At 41.1% G+C, this 17,632-nt stretch overlaps 2 protein-coding genes across 2 annotated transcripts in view; one reads left to right on the top strand and one right to left on the bottom strand.

Moving 5' to 3' along the window:
* The window catches only part of LOC134752000 (zinc finger protein 596-like), a 228,805-nt gene that overhangs the window by 50,661 nt on the left and 160,512 nt on the right, over window positions 1-17,632 (bottom strand). The window lies entirely within an intron of this gene.
* Window positions 1-17,632, top strand: part of LOC134752523 (leucine-rich repeat serine/threonine-protein kinase 1) — a 104,894-nt gene that overhangs the window by 35,156 nt on the left and 52,106 nt on the right. The window contains exons 18-31 of the mRNA XM_063688217.1: window positions 169-348; window positions 1,727-1,817; window positions 2,506-2,676; window positions 3,024-3,122; window positions 4,293-4,434; window positions 6,852-7,054; window positions 7,982-8,056; window positions 8,314-8,459; window positions 8,938-9,045; window positions 9,379-9,448; window positions 11,272-11,388; window positions 14,047-14,125; window positions 15,443-15,567; window positions 16,649-16,736. Of these exons, the coding sequence (XP_063544287.1) occupies window positions 169-348; window positions 1,727-1,817; window positions 2,506-2,676; window positions 3,024-3,122; window positions 4,293-4,434; window positions 6,852-7,054; window positions 7,982-8,056; window positions 8,314-8,459; window positions 8,938-9,045; window positions 9,379-9,448; window positions 11,272-11,388; window positions 14,047-14,125; window positions 15,443-15,567; window positions 16,649-16,736 (1,694 nt within the window). The remainder of the gene's footprint in view (window positions 1-168; window positions 349-1,726; window positions 1,818-2,505; window positions 2,677-3,023; window positions 3,123-4,292; window positions 4,435-6,851; window positions 7,055-7,981; window positions 8,057-8,313; window positions 8,460-8,937; window positions 9,046-9,378; window positions 9,449-11,271; window positions 11,389-14,046; window positions 14,126-15,442; window positions 15,568-16,648; window positions 16,737-17,632) is intronic.

Genomic DNA, 17,632 nt, shown 5'->3' with positions numbered 1-17,632 from the left:
ATGTTTATTGAACCAAATTATGTAAAATTGTAGGCACAATTGTACAATTATGTAATTTTTCTACCATGACAAATTTGTAAGTCACATTCTTTATTGAACAGGAACTTGTAGAACTGTAACCTACAATTTACAATTTATAATTTGTAACATTTATTAAACGGGCCCCAGATGTTCGGAGGCGGTGCGCGCGCACCCGTGGCGCGCCGAGCCGCGCCCGGAGCCCGGCGCCGGGGACTGCGCACTCGCCTCGCTCAACCTCGCGCACAACCAGTTCACGTGCGTCCCCGCCGGACTCGCCTGCCTCGCCCCGCGGCTCACCTCGCTCAACATGGCCTACAACTCGCTCAGGTATGAACCTGCAGTACTGTACCTCAACCTCGCGCACAACCAGTTCACGTGCGTCCCCGCCGGACTCGCCTGCCTCGCCCCGCGGCTCACCTCGCTCAACATGGCCTACAACTCGCTCAGGTATGAACCTGCAGTACTGTACCTCAACCTCGCGCACAACCAGTTCACGTGCGTCCCCGCCGGACTCGCCTGCCTCGCCCCGCGGCTCACCTCGCTCAACATGGCCTACAACTCGCTCAGGTATGAACCTGCAGTACTGTACCTCAACCTCGCGCACAACCAGTTCACGTGCGTCCCCGCCGGACTCGCCTGCCTCGCCCCGCGGCTCACCTCGCTCAACATGGCCTACAACTCGCTCAGGTATGAACCTGCAGTACTGTACCTCAACCTCGCGCACAACCAGTTCACGTGCGTCCCCGCCGGACTCGCCTGCCTCGCCCCGCGGCTCACCTCGCTCAACATGGCCTACAACTCGCTCAGGTATGAACCTGCAGTACTGTACCTCAACCTCGCCCACAACCAGTTCACGTGCGTCCCCGCCGGGCTCGCCTGCCTCGCCCCGCGGCTCACCTCGCTCAACATGGCCTACAACTCGCTCAGGTATGAACCTGCAGTACTGTACCTCAACCTCGCCCACAACCAGTTCACGTGCGTCCCCGCCGGGCTCGCCTGCCTCGCCCCGCGGCTCACCTCGCTCAACATGGCCTACAACTCGCTCAGGTATGAACCTGCAGTACTGTACCTCAACCTCGCCCACAACCAGTTCACGTGCGTCCCCGCCGGGCTCGCCTGCCTCGCCCCGCGGCTCACCTCGCTCAACATGGCCTACAACTCGCTCAGGTATGAACCTGCAGTACTTCACCTCAACCTCGCCCACAACCAGTTCACCTACGTCCCCGCCGGGCTTGCTTGAACGTGTTTCCAATAACTGTTTTAGCAAGGTTTTAGCACATATTACGACGCATACCATAAAAATTTATGATTATGATTACAGTAGACATGTATTTTTATATTTATTTATAGCGACTAAAAATAATAGTGAGTGAAACCGTACTGATCTAAATATTTTGAAATATGTCTCACGATAGTTTAAGTTCGATGTATTTATACAATAAAGGGTTCTATTCAGGTCATTGTTTACCTACAACATATTTACATATACTTACTACCTACTAAAAGATTGCATATAAATGTATGTGTGTATGCGCACAATACATAAATTTAAATCGGTGCCGTGACCAGGATATTTATGTAGTTTAACCTTTGGTCCTAGTAGTAGTAGTTTGATAAGTGGTTGACTGGTATAGAATGCCCCAATTTGTACTTATTTTTTATTGTGCAATAAAGTTTAAAATAAATAAAGTTTTTGTGTTCTCAGGTCTATGTCATATGTGACGTCATACCCGACGAATCTCCGTCAGCTGGATCTCAGCCACAACGAGATCACGTGCTGGCCGAGTCTGCCTCAGGTAAGTGTCAAGAGAACAGAATCAACATATTGACATTTTAAATTAATTTTGACATTTGACATTTATATTGACATTTTGTTAGACTAGTCAATTCGTTTTTCGATAGGTGACAAAGTAGGAAAATTTGTTCAGATAAGTTTTTATTTAATGTGGTTGTGATCGATTATATTACTTCTAGGCACTTTGCAGATACTTAATGATAATATTACGATGTAGGGTAATTAGTCAATTACTGGCCACTATTTACTAACTGGCCACCCTAAACTAAAAATGAAATCTGTTAACCTACAAACAGAATTCATTTCAGCATTATGTGGCTAGTTATTGGAGGGTGGCCAGTTATTGAAAACCTTATACTAAAATGAATTCTGTTTATAGATGTATAGTATTCATTTTTATTTTAGGTTGGCCAGTTACTAGCCGGGGGCCAGTAATTGACGATTTTCTCAATGTCTTAAAATGTTTAAGCACAACACAAATGGCTCTTCTGTGACCTATTTTTTTTGTATCTTACGTAAAAACAATATTGTGGGTATAAGTTTACATTATAATGGGTGTCTACTGACGTAATGACCTCACATTAGTAAGATGCGTCGTTAAGCCGAGGGTAGGATATTGAATACTGTGTAAAATGAGGAGTTTCCTTGATCCAGATTTTTAAAACTAAGTTACCCTTTGAATTCTATAGGTGGAAAACTTCGGATCGTCCGTGGGTGACCCCCTAGCATGTTACTGTCGCGGCGGCGCGACTCGCGCTCGTCCGTCCTCGCGGCCTCGCTCCGGCGGCGTGCGCGCGCAGCTCTTACATTGCGCTTGCGCGGCGAGGAGCCATTTGAGGCTGGACTCGCTCCGGACTTTGGTAAGCGATACTGACTTGATTCCGCTCCACGCCGAATGGATGTATTACAAGCTTTTAATTACTCACAATGTCAAAGTTAAAAGCTAAATTAAAACCGGGTTGACTAATTTAATTTATTTGTGAAATAGCAAAGACAATTAAATATCGTGAATGAGATGGAAATTGAAGGCAATAAATACTAGGTGACAAAGCAGCACAACCTCAAGAAGTATCTTTAGATAATAAAAATACAATTAATTATAAAATTAAAAAGGTAAAATATAATGTCACGAAAAAAATGCTTAGAAATTTTGTTTAGCTTGGCAGTCGCACCATACACAATAATAAAATAAGATATGCTTGCGTAGATTCTGGCGAACAACATGCTCGAGCGCATCCAACTGACGACGGATGACGACGGCAACGTACCGGAACGGGAGGGGGAGATTGACGAGGACAATGAGTGGGTACGTTTTGTTTAATTTGGTTTCTTTGTGGTGCAATCAATAATGTTTCCATGCTTATTATGGCTGAATACACTACTAGATTACGAAGAAGCAGAGGCACTATTATGAATCCTACACACACACACACACACATTACTCACACACACTTGAAAAAAATATGTATTTAAGTAAATTTAAATGTTTTTATAAAATATTTATCACAGATCTTTAAATTGTAATAAAAATTATAATTGATCTAAGATTTGAAATACAGTTTGTTGGTTTGTGCCCCATTTTCCAATGGAAGAGCGGTGTCTCCCGACACAAGCATCTCTATACTTAATGGGAGATTCCAGCCATTTATGTTTTGTGTATTATGTGTTAAAACCAAAAAAACTATTTTGTATTTTACATCAGACATACAAATATTGTTTTCGAAAAAGTATGAAAATCGACATGAAATATCCTATCCCATTGAACTTAATCGGGCCTGAAAACGTCAGGCTTTTTAACATGACAATCACTGCCAGCGACCCGCTAGGCGGGTTCTCTGTTCGTAGGCACTTTTCTCTACATACGGTTTTCAGTTCACCATGTTATCGGCTACGCTCGTAGCGCGTAACTCGCGCTGGCACTGAGTGTGTTAAAGGAGTATGATGCTATGATAGGTACAGTTTACTTCAGAATGAAAATATATCTTAGACGGTCATAAAATAATTAACCGCCACTTGCACCATCCCACTAACCCGGGGTTAACCCGTTAAACCGTTAACCCAGTGTCAAATTGTACTAGTAACCATGGTAACTCCAGGTTTAACCGGTTTCGTCGTGGTTAGAATGCTAGCGATTTTAGTTAGCGATTAGGATGTTAGTGGGTATTCTCCTCCTCTCCCTCAAACTAGCAGAGGGAGCCTTGGGAGGAGCGAGTCCCACATACCACCCCCCCAATGGGCTTACCTAGCCCGGGGCGTGCGATGCATAAATGCATTTACCCCTGCGTCAAAAAAAAAAGGTTTAACCGGTTAAACCCGGGTTAGTGATTGTTGCAAGTGGCTCTAATTGAATGAAAACAGTAACAGAAAATTTGACAAGTGAAGAGGTTTTGTTTTAAATACATTGGCTGTCGTTTTCGGTCGAAACAAAATAAAGACAGAAAGGTACATTATGTGTACCTATATTTGTTTTGTTCAGAACTCGATGGCGGGTCTGCGATCGCGGCTAGTGTTCCCACTTCTCTCCATGCTGGATATGTCGTGTAACATGCTGCGCTCGGTGCCGCCGCTCATACACGCCCTGACGAACCTTTCCGTGCTCAACATTAGCGGGAACAAAGGTAAGTTAACGTCAATTACCTTAGGTAACTTAGGTTAGCCATATAAGATGAGGTGTCTAAAACCGGAACGGGTCGAAATTATCTTTTCCAAAGGAAATATATAGGTTTTATAGGTTTTCGCGGTATTGGTTTCCGCAACTCGACGTCATATATTGCGCCTATTTTGCGTGATAAAGGAAATATATAATTTCGACCCGATTTGATGTGAAAGCATTATAATCTCGGTTATTTTTGCTATCGTATCGTCTATGATTGACTTTTACATTTGGTGCGGTGTCCAGGAAACTACATGTTTCACGAAACATCTATGAGGACCTCGGTGTCTACGACAACAAGTTACCGCGCGGGGCGCGGGGCGCGGGCGCGCGGGGGACGGACCCCACCACAAGCCATTAGCTCCAGCGGCCGCCACAGCGCCGCACGCGTCTTACATACATAAACGCGAATATCAACCCTTGTATCAGTTTCGGATATTCATTCATTCATTCATTCAATACATTTATTTCATGTAACCAAGACACATTTTATTAGTAACACTTACAAGAATAAGGGGTTAGTAGGTAGGTACAGCTAGACTTAAATTTAAAACAAAATAACACTAACGGGAGAATGCAATCCCTCGCAGTGTGACAAGTAGGGACAGTCAACCCTGTCCGCTATCAATCGCAGAATGCTGTTGGGACTGCCGCGCACCCGGCGCACCAGGGATGCCGCGCGCGCGCGTGCACGCATGGTAGTGTAGAAACAGTCCACGCGCGCCGCCGCGAACATCCCTGATGCGCTACAGAAACGAGGCAGCCCCATCAACACCCGAAACGCATTGTTGTACTGGACCCTAAGAGCCCCATATGCCCGTTGCGAATACTGAGCCCACAGATTGCAGGTGTAGAGGGAAGTGCAAAACGCCCTGAACAATGTAACTTTCACCTCTTTGGAGCACCTTGCAAATCTGCGAGCGATCATATTCGCCCGGACCGACAGGGCCCTTCGTTCCCTTTCTATGTCCCTGTCGTCTTTGAGGTCGGTCGCGATCACATGGCCTAAGTACTTAAAATGGTCCACTCTATCTATAGGGGTACCATTGAGGCAAACCCCAGGGACTTCCGTTGTGTTCTTGCGACCGCACTCAAACACCATGAGCTGGCTTCCCTAATTAAATCCCTATTTCACATACATCAAGATCTTTTACTTGCACCACAATCGCTTGCAAGTTTTTGGCGACCGTGACAGGACTAGTTACCTCAAGACATCTGCGCGTACGCGGCTTAGCAACTTTACATTATTTTAAAGTTTGATAGCTATTATTTATTGAAACTTTATTGCACAAAAGAAAAAAATAATGTACAGAAGGCGAAATTAATGCCATGAGGCATTCTCTACCAGTCAACCTTCAAAGCAGAAAAGATTGTAGGCGGTGCATTTACAACTAAAGAAATCGTTACTGAAAGAATTATAATAATAATAAAGCCCATTTATTTCCAATCAAAAAAATTTAATATGCATTTTGATTAAGTACATTTATCTAAATTCTAGTTTGTAACTTTTTTTTTTCTTTTTTAACTACTACCAGTGATCGGAACCCCTTCTTGGGTATAGGCCTCCTCCAGCTTATACCAGCAGGCCTCTCTGTCCATTGCACTCTTTCTCCATTCCTCTCCTGCAATCGCTTTTATGTCATCTACCCACCTTTTCCTAGCAATGGAAAGAAGCGTACTAAAAATAAGAAGAATTGTAAGGATGGGACCCAAGACAGAAGTAAAACACAAGACTGTCGGTTAAATACTGAAGATATAATGCCTCAATTTAAAAGATACAATCCTTTATATACTAAATTATCTAGGTTAACTATGAATCACACTACTTGGGAGGTCTACACGTGAAAGGTGTCAAATGGTTGTTTACCTAAATTCCATTCCTTATATAGAGGAGAGTCATCTTACATTACTTTCCGTATATGGATTACATTCCTAACCTAATATGGGGAGAGTCGTCTTACATAACTCTCCGTATATGGTACCGCTAAGCTATATGATCCTTATGATCTAATTACATGTTATTCGAATCCTATAAATACCTAATATTCTATGCCTACACTTCAGAATACAAAAAGTAAAAAGAGAACAAATAAGACTAAAAACGAAAATTATAGATACTTTACATTATGCTCTAAAACAGAAATGGCGCTGGGCAGGACATATAGCACGATACAAAGATAAAAGATGGACATTAGAGACAACTAGATGGGAAGGACCAACAGGAAAGAGGAGAAGAACGCGTCCTAGGATTGAAAGAATTAGAGACTTAGTATATATATATACTCGTATTATAAGTAGCTACACTAGCGATTCAAGAATTAGCTGCGTGACTAATAGCTTTTAAAAACATCTAAAATGCTTAAGGCCCTAACTTCCTTCCAGAAATAACTGACCTACCGCCACAAATGGGCCTCCTCTCCCGCCTGTGGAACCTGAACACGGCCGGCTGCTCGCTCCACGAGCCTCTAGGGTCCATGCTGGCCTGCGGCCGCTACAAGAGCATGGACATCGTCGGCTACCTCAAGTCCGTGCTGCAGGAGGCCCGCCCGTATACCAACATGAAGCTGATGCTGGTGGGGCTGCAGGTAACATCTCTACATGACCTCTAGGGTCCATGCTGGCCTGCGGCCGCTACAAGAGCATGGACATCGTCGGCTACCTCAAGTCCGTGCTGCAGGAGGCCCGCCCGTATACTAATATGAAGCTGATGCTGGTCGGGCTGCAGGTGACAAACATAAACCTCTACAGCTCTCTGTTACACTAGTCATGAACAGTAGATTGTTAACCAAGGGATGAAAGGCACCCATTGCCGGCGAGGTATTTTGGCGCTCGAACGCAGTGAGAGCGCCAATAGTCCAAGGCTGAAATGATGCCTTTCACCCAAGTTAAACACTCAACTTTTCATTTCGAATACGAGGAAAGTAAAATGCATATGTGTTTTTTTAAAACATGACGAATTATACATTTTTATAGTATTTCTTACTTTCAATTAGCAAATCAGGCAGAAGTATCGTTATTTATGGAATGGAGAGTCAAATATCAGAATGGAAATTGTATAACAAATCCATTTAAACTCAAATTTCAATTGCTTATCGTAAAAAAAAATTAAAAATCGTACTTCGAACGTAAAATGCTCTAGTGCGTACGTACGTATCATTTTCTGCACACCTTTTAGAACAACAATGACCCCCTTTCAGAGCATGAGAAATGAAAATTACTTTTACCATAATACACGGAAAAACAAGGTCAAATATCATTTAGCGTGTTTAATGTAAGCGGAACCTAAATTTTTGATAGTGAAAATCGTTTTAATGTATTCATTTCATGAAGTTACTGATTAGACCCTACTGATAGTACTGATTAGTCTTTTCCGTTGTGTATTTTTTTTTGTCTAACAGATTTGATGCATTGTGTGTGTAATTCTAAGAGATACTCAATCTAACTACAGTACTATGTAGGATTTATACGCAGATGATATTTGTTAAAAATGCTTTGCCCCTGTTTTGTTTCAGGGTATCGGCAAAACCAGTTTACTGGAGTGCTTAAGACAAGAATCTCCTATACAGTACCGAAGAAAAGGTACCGATGTAAGTTTAATGATTTGTCTTGTGTTTGTATATTTCATATCATATGTGATGTCAAAAACGTGTAAAGACCAAGTGATACTTCAACTTTCGAAATAGATTCAAGATAATCTTGTGTGTGTCCATGTGTGTGTGTAATCTTTATCTGTGTTTTGTATACTTCTTCTTTCACATTTTTGTTAAAATGCATTTTGTAATGTAACTAATGATGTGTTGCCTGCATAAACATTATTCTATTCTATTCTATAATCACTTTTCAGCATTGGGCGCTGCGCATGGGCAACAAAGCGTCAGGTCGCAACATGTCCACCGTCGGCGTCGACATCGGCACGTGGAGCTACGAGCCCCCGCGTGCCTCCCGCGGACCCGTCACGTTCCGCACGTGGGACTTCGGCGGACAGCGCGAGTGAGTTGATTTTCACTTTATAGAAAACCGGTCAATGGCCCCACCTTGCGGCCTTTCACGATGGGGATCGAGTCCCAGTCTCCCCAACTGCTTCTTAGACCACTGTATGAACTGTATCAGCAGACGGGCCGAAAGATTAACTTAAACGTCAAAAGCATAATAGACAATTGTATTTTTTTTTTTCTTTTTAAGTACATAGTTTTTGCCATTCGGTGTCGTGAACCAGGATACAGAAATTAAAAAGGATTAGCCCTATTGATTACCTATATGGAATCGCTTGTTGTTGCCTTGTTGTTGTTGTTGTTGTGTGTTGTGTTGTGGAATTGCTTTGGCTTCAGGCAAATCGTTTATTTCGGCTTCAACGTATCCTGGTCAGCTGGGCACCAAATTGTAAAACCCTATTTGTAAACTTGTTTTTTATTCAAGCTTGCGTCTATGCTGTATACTATATCTGTCTGGCATATTTGTCATTTATCAGGTACTACGCAACGCACCAATATTTCCTCTCTCGCCGTTCGCTGTATCTCGTGCTGTGGAAAGTCACTGATGGAAGGAAGGGGCTAGCAGAAGCCATTGGATGGCTTAGGTGAGATCAAAGAGAAATGACTGTAATAGAGTAGTCCAACAAAAAAACGTGCCCCTTATTTTGACATCCAAAACAGATGGCGTTGTTGAACGTCAACTTTTGACAATCAGAGTTACCGCAAATTGTTTGAAGCTGTACATACAGCCCCATCTCGTTTACCTGATTTCGTGCTTTGAAATTGTCTTAGATTTTACGCATCTTACTCAATCAATATATCTTTGGGTGAGATATAACCTTGTATTTTATTGAACATTTAGGATTAATTATTGAGCCGTTTAACTTCAAATATATAAAATTTGCTATTGGTCTAGTATTGATAAAATTTGCATGTAGGTCTATACAAGCGCGCGCCCCGGGATCGCCTGTCATTCTCGTCGCTACGCACTACGATCAAGTCGCTAATGTAAGTATAATATACATTCTCAATCAAAAGGGTACTTATTGTCGGTTGTCAATAAGGCGCTATTTCCATATAGCTTCAATTGAAAATCAACCTTATTGACAAGCGACAATGTGGTACCTTCTGGTACTTTCGAATGACTCGTATAAATTGACATTAGATCTTCCTCAGAATTTTCACAAAGTATTTATTTGTAGAATGACGATTTTTTTTATATATTCGCTGTCACATTTTCTTAACGGATATTTAAAAAAAAATTCGTACCGTAAACTCAGGTAAGTTTAGTCCATAACTTACAACTATGGTCCAAATTCAACTTCCAGTAAAATATATGTATAAATCTTTTTCAAATTATGTTGAGTATTGTAAAATCTTCGCTGGTCTCAGGTGTTGTTTAGGTGGTGAAATAAGAGTGGACTGTAGTTTTAAATGCTGGTTTACTTTCTAAACTACGGAGAAATACAAAAAGTGGCAAAGTGAATTGTCATTAGGAATCGAGAGAATGAATGGTGAGTTTTTGAAAGCCCTAACTGTCAAAGTTTTAAATACAAAAATTGCCATTATAAAATCAGAACATTGAGACTTAAATTATAATATCATTGAATGTTTTAGTTAAAAAACATGCAATATGAATTAAATTAATTATGTGAACATATTGAGACGTTAAAATAAATTATATAATATAAAACTGTGAAGTTAATTTTTAATACAAATATTCGCTATTTATCCTTACGAATACAGGATCGAAACTGAGTATATATATTTTCGAACGATTCGTAACATGTATCTAATATCAAAGATAGATATAACTCCGTAATAGATGGATACAGTCTAAGGAAAAAACGTGCCTCGAAAATCAAGAGAATTTGATTCTCGTTCAGAGGGCGCTACTAGTTTTAGCCAACTGTCGTATAGATGGCGTTGACGGTTTCGTTTGTTATTTAACAATTTTAACGCATATCAGTGAAAGAACATGGGTCAAAATCATAAAAATAATTAATGCAAATAAAAAAAATCATTTATCTATATTTAAATACATTTTATCGTATTTTTATAAATCTTCATTTTTAGTTTTAAAGTGTGTCGACAGATGGCAGTGTATTTACTGGGGTTACAAAATTTACTATGACAGTACCGCTCTAGTATAAGTTACTCTATGCTAATATAGAAAAAGCATTATAGTATATCTGTGTCGCTTACCTTCAACCTCGGTTAAGTCTCTCTCAGCAAATATCTACCCTACCTTTTCTTTATAATACCAAAATCGCATAATTTGTCAGATGGATTTACCCGAGTTGGAAGTTAAGCGACTCATCTAAGCTCCAAAATAAATGTAACGAGTACAAATACAAATCAAAATGGCTCGTTAATAATTAACATTAAAAACCGGACCATAGTTTTATAATATGATAAGACTATAGTTACCTGAGTTTACGGTACTGATTTTCGCTTTATTTTAAATACTAGCTTTTGCCCGCGACTTCGTCTGCGTGGACTTAGTAACCCCAGCTAGATTAAGAATAGCGCCTGGAGAAAGTCTTATAGCAATCATTCAATTTGAGCATAATATGCACACAAATATTAGGCAACTCATTAATTATCTCAATTCCACCTTGATTCCACCTCGCTGTCCACCCTCTTAAGGGATGATTTTCGGGATAAAAACTATCTACGCCAAATTTCAACTAAATCGGTTCAGCGGTTTAAGCGTGAAGAAGTAACACACAGACAGACAGACATACTTTCGCATTTATAATATTAAAGTATGGATTGTTTTGTATTTGTAGTATCATTTAGCGAATAACGAAGATTATATGTTTGCGTAGAGCACGTTGTCTGAGAGCGAGAGTCCGGCGGCGCTGCAGCGACTGATACGCTCGGCGTTACTGCAGGCGCCCGATGCTGATAAGAAGGGCCTCCCAAGAGTTTGCGACTCTGTCGAGGTGAGACACTACTTCATCATCATCATATCAGACCCTTTGTCGCCCACTGCTGAGCAAGAGCGTCTCTAGTACGCCACTTGTCCCGGTTCTAAGCTTATCTCATCCACTACCATACAACTCAAACCAAAGTTACTAGTTTCATCATTTATTCACATTATACATACATTTACGTCACATTCAGACATACACAATTACACATACGTTACATACACAAAAGTTCCTAGTGCTCTAAGAACAAATTAAATTACTTACTCATGAAAATATTTTTTAATTTGTGTTTTTTACAAGTAGTCACACTACTATTTAAACTGTAAACGAAACGAAATAAATACAAAGAAAAAAAAATACTCATATTCAATTCCGTTCATATATTGTCATATACTTGGAAATTTCGACCCATGCCTCCGAGCCCAGGTGGCCGAGCGGTTGAGGCATCTGTCGCGTAAACGGAGGACGCTGGATCGATTACAGCCCTGGGCACTGGAGACCTTGGTAATTTTTTTCCTTTGTATATGATATTTATTTCGTTTAAAGTTCCTAGTGGTTCTGAGCTGTACGTACACCTCGCGAACTCCCATTACCAAATTTCACGAAAATCGGCTGAGAAATGCTACCTGAAGAGGAGAACAGACTGACAGATATACGAAAGCATTTTGCATAAACTGAAACGAAGATCTTCGCTTTGCTCGGTCAATTATGGTTCGCTACAATATAAAAACTCTTTACTTTCTGCACACCTCAAAAATCAAAACTTAACAGAATATAAATGAAACATAGACCACAACCTCATTGCCTATGTAGAACAATACACATATCTTGGACAAGTGATATCACCTCAAAACTTGACACAACAAGAAGTAGACACTAGAATCGGAAACTCATGGAAAAGATATTGGTCTTTAAAGGAAATAGTGAAGAACAACCAAATACCAACAAACATTAAGTCCAAAGTATTTAACACTTGTATCCTTCCCTGCCTTACATATGGATGTCAAACTTGGGCCCTAACTGTCAAGGAGAGGAAAGCTCTCCAAGTCTGCCAAAATAGTATGGAAAGAAGCATGTTGAATAAAAAACTTAGAGATAGAATAAAACTGGAGGACATTAGAAAGAGAACAAAAATAATCGACGTAAACCACACTATGAAAAAACTAAAATGGAAGTGGACCGGCCACATGCTCCGAGACAAAAGAGAAAAATGGTCAAAAGACATCACAACATGGTACCCAAGAGACGGAAAAAGGGATGATGGAAGACAAAAAATGAGATGGGAAGACGAGTTCAGGCAGGTGGCTGGAGCCTTGTGGAGAAGACAGGCTCTGGACAGGGACTCGTGGAGGAATATGGGAGAGGCCTATGCCAAGGGCAACCAGACAAGACGTCTGCGGAGAAAGGCTAGCAGTAAGCAGTAAGTAAGTAAATGAAACGCATAAACAGCTACGGCGTCGTTAAGTTTTTGGCGGCGTGCGACTGATTTATATTATTTATTTATTTGTAAATTACCACAACTCTTGGAACTTGTATATCGCCGCTTGTATACCTCAAGATATCCAAAATAAAAAAAATAAAAATATCGTATATTTGGAAATGTTTTCATAACATAGAATTGTTTGACATGATGCCATCGGCCGCTTTCTATCACCGTACCGCTCGCCGTCGGCAGGGTGTTCATCCTCACACCCTAGCACCTAAATGGTCGCGTACTGTGCGGTTTAAGGCTGGCGTCCACTAGATTCGCCGAGGCGAATCGAATCGAATTGCACTAATTCGCGTTCTATACATTTACTATGAATGGTAAATTCGATTCGACGCGCCGTGGCTCTTCGTTAAGGCGAATTATTGCGATTCGATTCGGCGAGCCCAGTGGACGCCAGCCTTTAAGAGGAATTTCCTCCCGCGCACGCTTCGGCTGTGGAATGAGCTCCCTGCCGAGGTTTTCCCGAGGGGCTACAGTATGGGGTTTTTCAAAAAAGCAGTGTACAGGTTTTTAAAAGGTCGGCAACGCGCATGTAACACCTATGGAGTTGCAGGCGGCCGTATGCCGGTTTGCCAACGATGTGGTATAAAAATAGTACATTATTGTCGAGGCTCGGAAGTAGCTACTTGCTGGCTGAGGATTCGTTTCAAACGCAACGTTTTAATTGAATCCGAAGCCAGCAAGTAGCCTTCCAGCCGAGTCATATATAGTGCTTTTCTCAAAAATGGCGCAATGAATACAAATATAATAGAAATATTTTACAGAAGCAACGTTCTTATGTATATATTTTCACAGAAAAAAGTAATAAGATTTGCTTTGCCGCCGTTTTATTTTTTTAATTAAAAATAGAAGTGTATTTTTCTGCTAAAAATACGCCAACCTATTTGAGACACCTAAATAGTCGCGGTACCAACATTATAATTATAAGTACTGATCATCTGTTTGGCTGTTTAATGGACCTTTGCCTGCATTTGATATGGCCACTTCAACTTTTAAAAAGTTTGGAACTCGACAAATAATGGAATTTGTATGCAACATTGCAGTCCCGAAATCGAGACTGCAATGTTTTTAACTTTTTAATTTTTGACTGACCATAAACTACGCACTTCGCGACCTACTTTTTAACCGGCAACGTCGACTTTGCCGTCCATTTTTGAGAAAAAACATATGTTGTCGCGCAGGTGTCGTGCAGTACCAAACACAACATCCGGCTGCTCGCCGACGTCATCTACTCTGTCGCCTACAGCGTCAAACCGCCTGGTAAGTTCACTATAATACATTTCCGCACGTGTGTCGAACGACGTTTTTTAATACACTTGCGAAAAAATAAGAAAAACAACAAGTAAGGAATAAAAACAATATCGATGTTGCCTTTGGAAACTTAGCTTGCAGTAAGAAAAAACGCCTCTTCTTTGACAGGCGTTTCGGCAGCCATTCCTACCTCTACCTTCCATAGCTATTCCGTTCCATTCAGACAACTTATTAAGAACGGTTTTTCAATCTTCAATATTAAAAAATAAACGTGTTATAATGATGAAGAGGTAAGTAATAAAATATGAAATATGTATATTTTCCGTATTCTTACATTAACAGTAGGTTTTTATGTTGATTACGACGTCTAAAGGAAACTAATATTAACACTCAACAATAAGTAGTCATGAATTGGAACAAGTATAAATTTAAAAAAATTGGAAAAGTAAAAAGCACTAGTTCTAGAATATCAACTTTCCGCACGCTAAACAGCTACGTAAAGTAGTACTTTTTGAACAACTGTATTAAAAAAAAATTTTTTACTCCAAGTAGTCCTCTGTAGTAGTGTCCAGTGACTCTTTTATATATCGCAACTATTCGCAATAGAGGCCACAGGCAGGCCAACACTTCCTTTTCGCGAGCCGGATTGTACAGAACTAGCAACCCGACTCGGCTTCGCACAGGTAGTTCAAGTAATTTACACAAAACCTTTACAAATTATACACCTGAACCACAGGGCGGACACGCTATACATCAAAAATTACTTGCGTTTCTACGTGTGAACGGCACGTCTGGTCACGCATCATGCGTCATAGTGTGAGTAAGTTGCTTAGAAACAGTACTGAGCGGCCGGCAAACGGCCGTCAATCTGCTGTCGCAGGGCGAGGTAATTCAAGTCGGGGCGGGGCGGTGCGTGGCTGTTCTGTATGATAATACTACTGTACTGTATGATACTTATTCTGTGCCTGAACCAAGAAACACTATTGATAGGTGAAAATCCGTTAAGTAGTTTCGAGTTTATCGCGAACATACAGGCAGACAGACACGGCGGAGGACTTTGTTTTATAATATGTATTGATTTGGCACTTTTCGCGGGCTACAATTTCTAGTGCTATAAGTTTCTAGTAACTCTACAGGTATATTTCTTTGATATGGTAGTTTTTACTACTAGTTCACACTTATTAGGGTGAACATTAAAGCGGCATTCACTTGCGGATCCGCACGCTGTTCCGGTGGGTGAGCGGGACGACGCTATATCTATATGCATGCACAGCACTTTCACCGAAATAGTTCCTTACGGAAATAATAATAAAGTATATTTTTCAGGTAGCAAAGAACCACTGTTAGAGCAGCGCATCCCTGCTACGTACCTGGCGTTGGAAGAGTGTGTGACGTCACTGGCGGCCGAGCTGCGGGAACCTGTCCTCAACCACGACGAATATAAACGACTAGTGAGTTTTTTTTTATATATATACTACGTCGGTGGCAAACAAGCATACGGCCCGCCTGATGTTAAGCAGTCTCCGTAGCCTATGTACGCCTGCAACTCCAGAGGAGTTACATGCGCGTTGCCGACCCTAACACTCCTCTCCCTCGATGAGCTCTGGCAACCTTACTCACCGGCAGGAACACAACACTATTAGTAGGGTCTAGTAACCGTTTTTTGATGTCCCATTCTTGCATCACTTTCTTTTTATGACTATTGGTCGCTAAATATCCTAATAAAAACAGCAAAAAAAGGTAGTTGAAAGTGTTTTGTAAAAATGCGAATTTACCTTAGAGAAGAGCTCATGGGAGTCGTGGTTTCGAGTCTCTCTTGAGACAATGATTTCCTCCTTTATCAATACACCTTATAAGACAAAGTCCCCCGCCGTGTCTGTCTGTTTGTGTGTATGTATGTTCGCGATAAACTCGAAAACTATTGAATGGATTTTTACGCGGTTTTCACCTATCAATAGAGTGATTCTTGAGGAAGTTTTAGGTGTATAATTTGTTAAGCTTTTGTGTAACCCGTGCGAAGCCGGGGCGGGTCGCTAGTTTCAAATATATCAGGGACGGTGCGAATATTCGCATCCGCATCCGCGGAACTATCGCATTATTTTAAACATCCGCATCCGCATAAAATCGATGCAGAGCTTAATGTGGATGCGGATGTGGAACAGGTAGGTACAGGAACGTCTAAGCGGCGGCGTAAGTGCTAGGTAATTTCGTCATTAATAGCCAATAGGAATCTCGTTTCGTTTTTGTGATACGTCGATCGAGCCTATGATGGACAGTAACAAGAAGTGTTTTTTTTTTTAACTTTAGTATAGTAATGCGATTGTGGGGCACCTATATTCTTGTTCAAATACTAAGTTTCGTTTTTTTTTAATAAAAATTACTAAAGTGTAATATTTGACGTTTTTTATGTACCTAATCTCGACATCCGCATCCGCGGATGTGAGCTTTTAAAAATCCGCATCTGCATCCGCGTCCGCGGATGTCAAAAAATCAGCATCCGCAACATCCTTGAAATATATTGGTGTGTGGCAGGTGACTCAGTACATGCAGACGAAGGGGCACCGCACGTTCCGAGACGCGGCCGAGCTGCACCAAGCCACCATGTTCCTGCATGAGAACGGTAACATAATTATCTTTTATAATATTGTCTTCGGTTACCGCGATAGTTACTCATGAAATAAAACTATGAAAACGGATTATATCGCGTATATTGAATTTATAATACATCCCGACGTTTCGAACCCTTTACAGCGTTCGTGGTCAACGGGTAATTCAATATACGCGATATAATCCGTTTTCATAGTTTTATTTTATAATTATCTTTTATCAAACATGTGTTATTAGTTCAGTTCCAAAATATTATTAAAATTATTTTAAAACGGGTCACTCACGTATCATAAAGTTGAATAGCTCGACATGTTTCGATTCAATTTACGAGGATCCTCTTCACGGAGCAATGACACGTGTTCACTGGTCGAGGGCGCGCCGTGTACTGCGGGTGCGGTCCGGCGCACGCGCACACGCCAGGCGGCATCGGCGGTGCCGGCGACGTCACCGTACAGAGGACGGCTCTACCCTCAAAAATATTGTCATTATCATTAGTTCATATTTTTTCTCATTAGATTTTCTGTTACTATTGTTTCTTCTTATGCCGTGAAACAGCGTTGAGTGCACTTAGGCGAGGCACACCACCTTTGTTCAACTTAATTTGCTATATGGGGGTTTTCGGGGGCTAAAAATCGATGTAGCTAGGTCTTATCTCTGGGAAAACGCGCATTTTTGAGTTTTTAGATAGATAGATAGATAGATAAAACGTTTATTTGGATGCTGCAAAACACACAATTTTAGTGTAAAGTATAAGTAGGTACATTGCAGTCAGAACAAAACTTAAGTACTAAATTAAATTAACAAAAATTTTTTTACTTAAACACGAAATATTAGTTTTTAGTGGTTAGCTGCACGCTGTGTGCATTGCAGCAACAACAAAAGGGTTCCGACTCAGCTATACGCTCCACT

The sequence above is a fragment of the Cydia strobilella genome, chromosome 24, assembly GCF_947568885.1.
Source record: "Cydia strobilella chromosome 24, ilCydStro3.1, whole genome shotgun sequence".
NCBI classification, from domain to species: Eukaryota; Metazoa; Arthropoda; class Insecta; order Lepidoptera; family Tortricidae; genus Cydia; species Cydia strobilella.
Note: the sequence above shows the minus strand (reverse complement) of the source record. Positions and strands in the feature narration are given on the sequence as shown.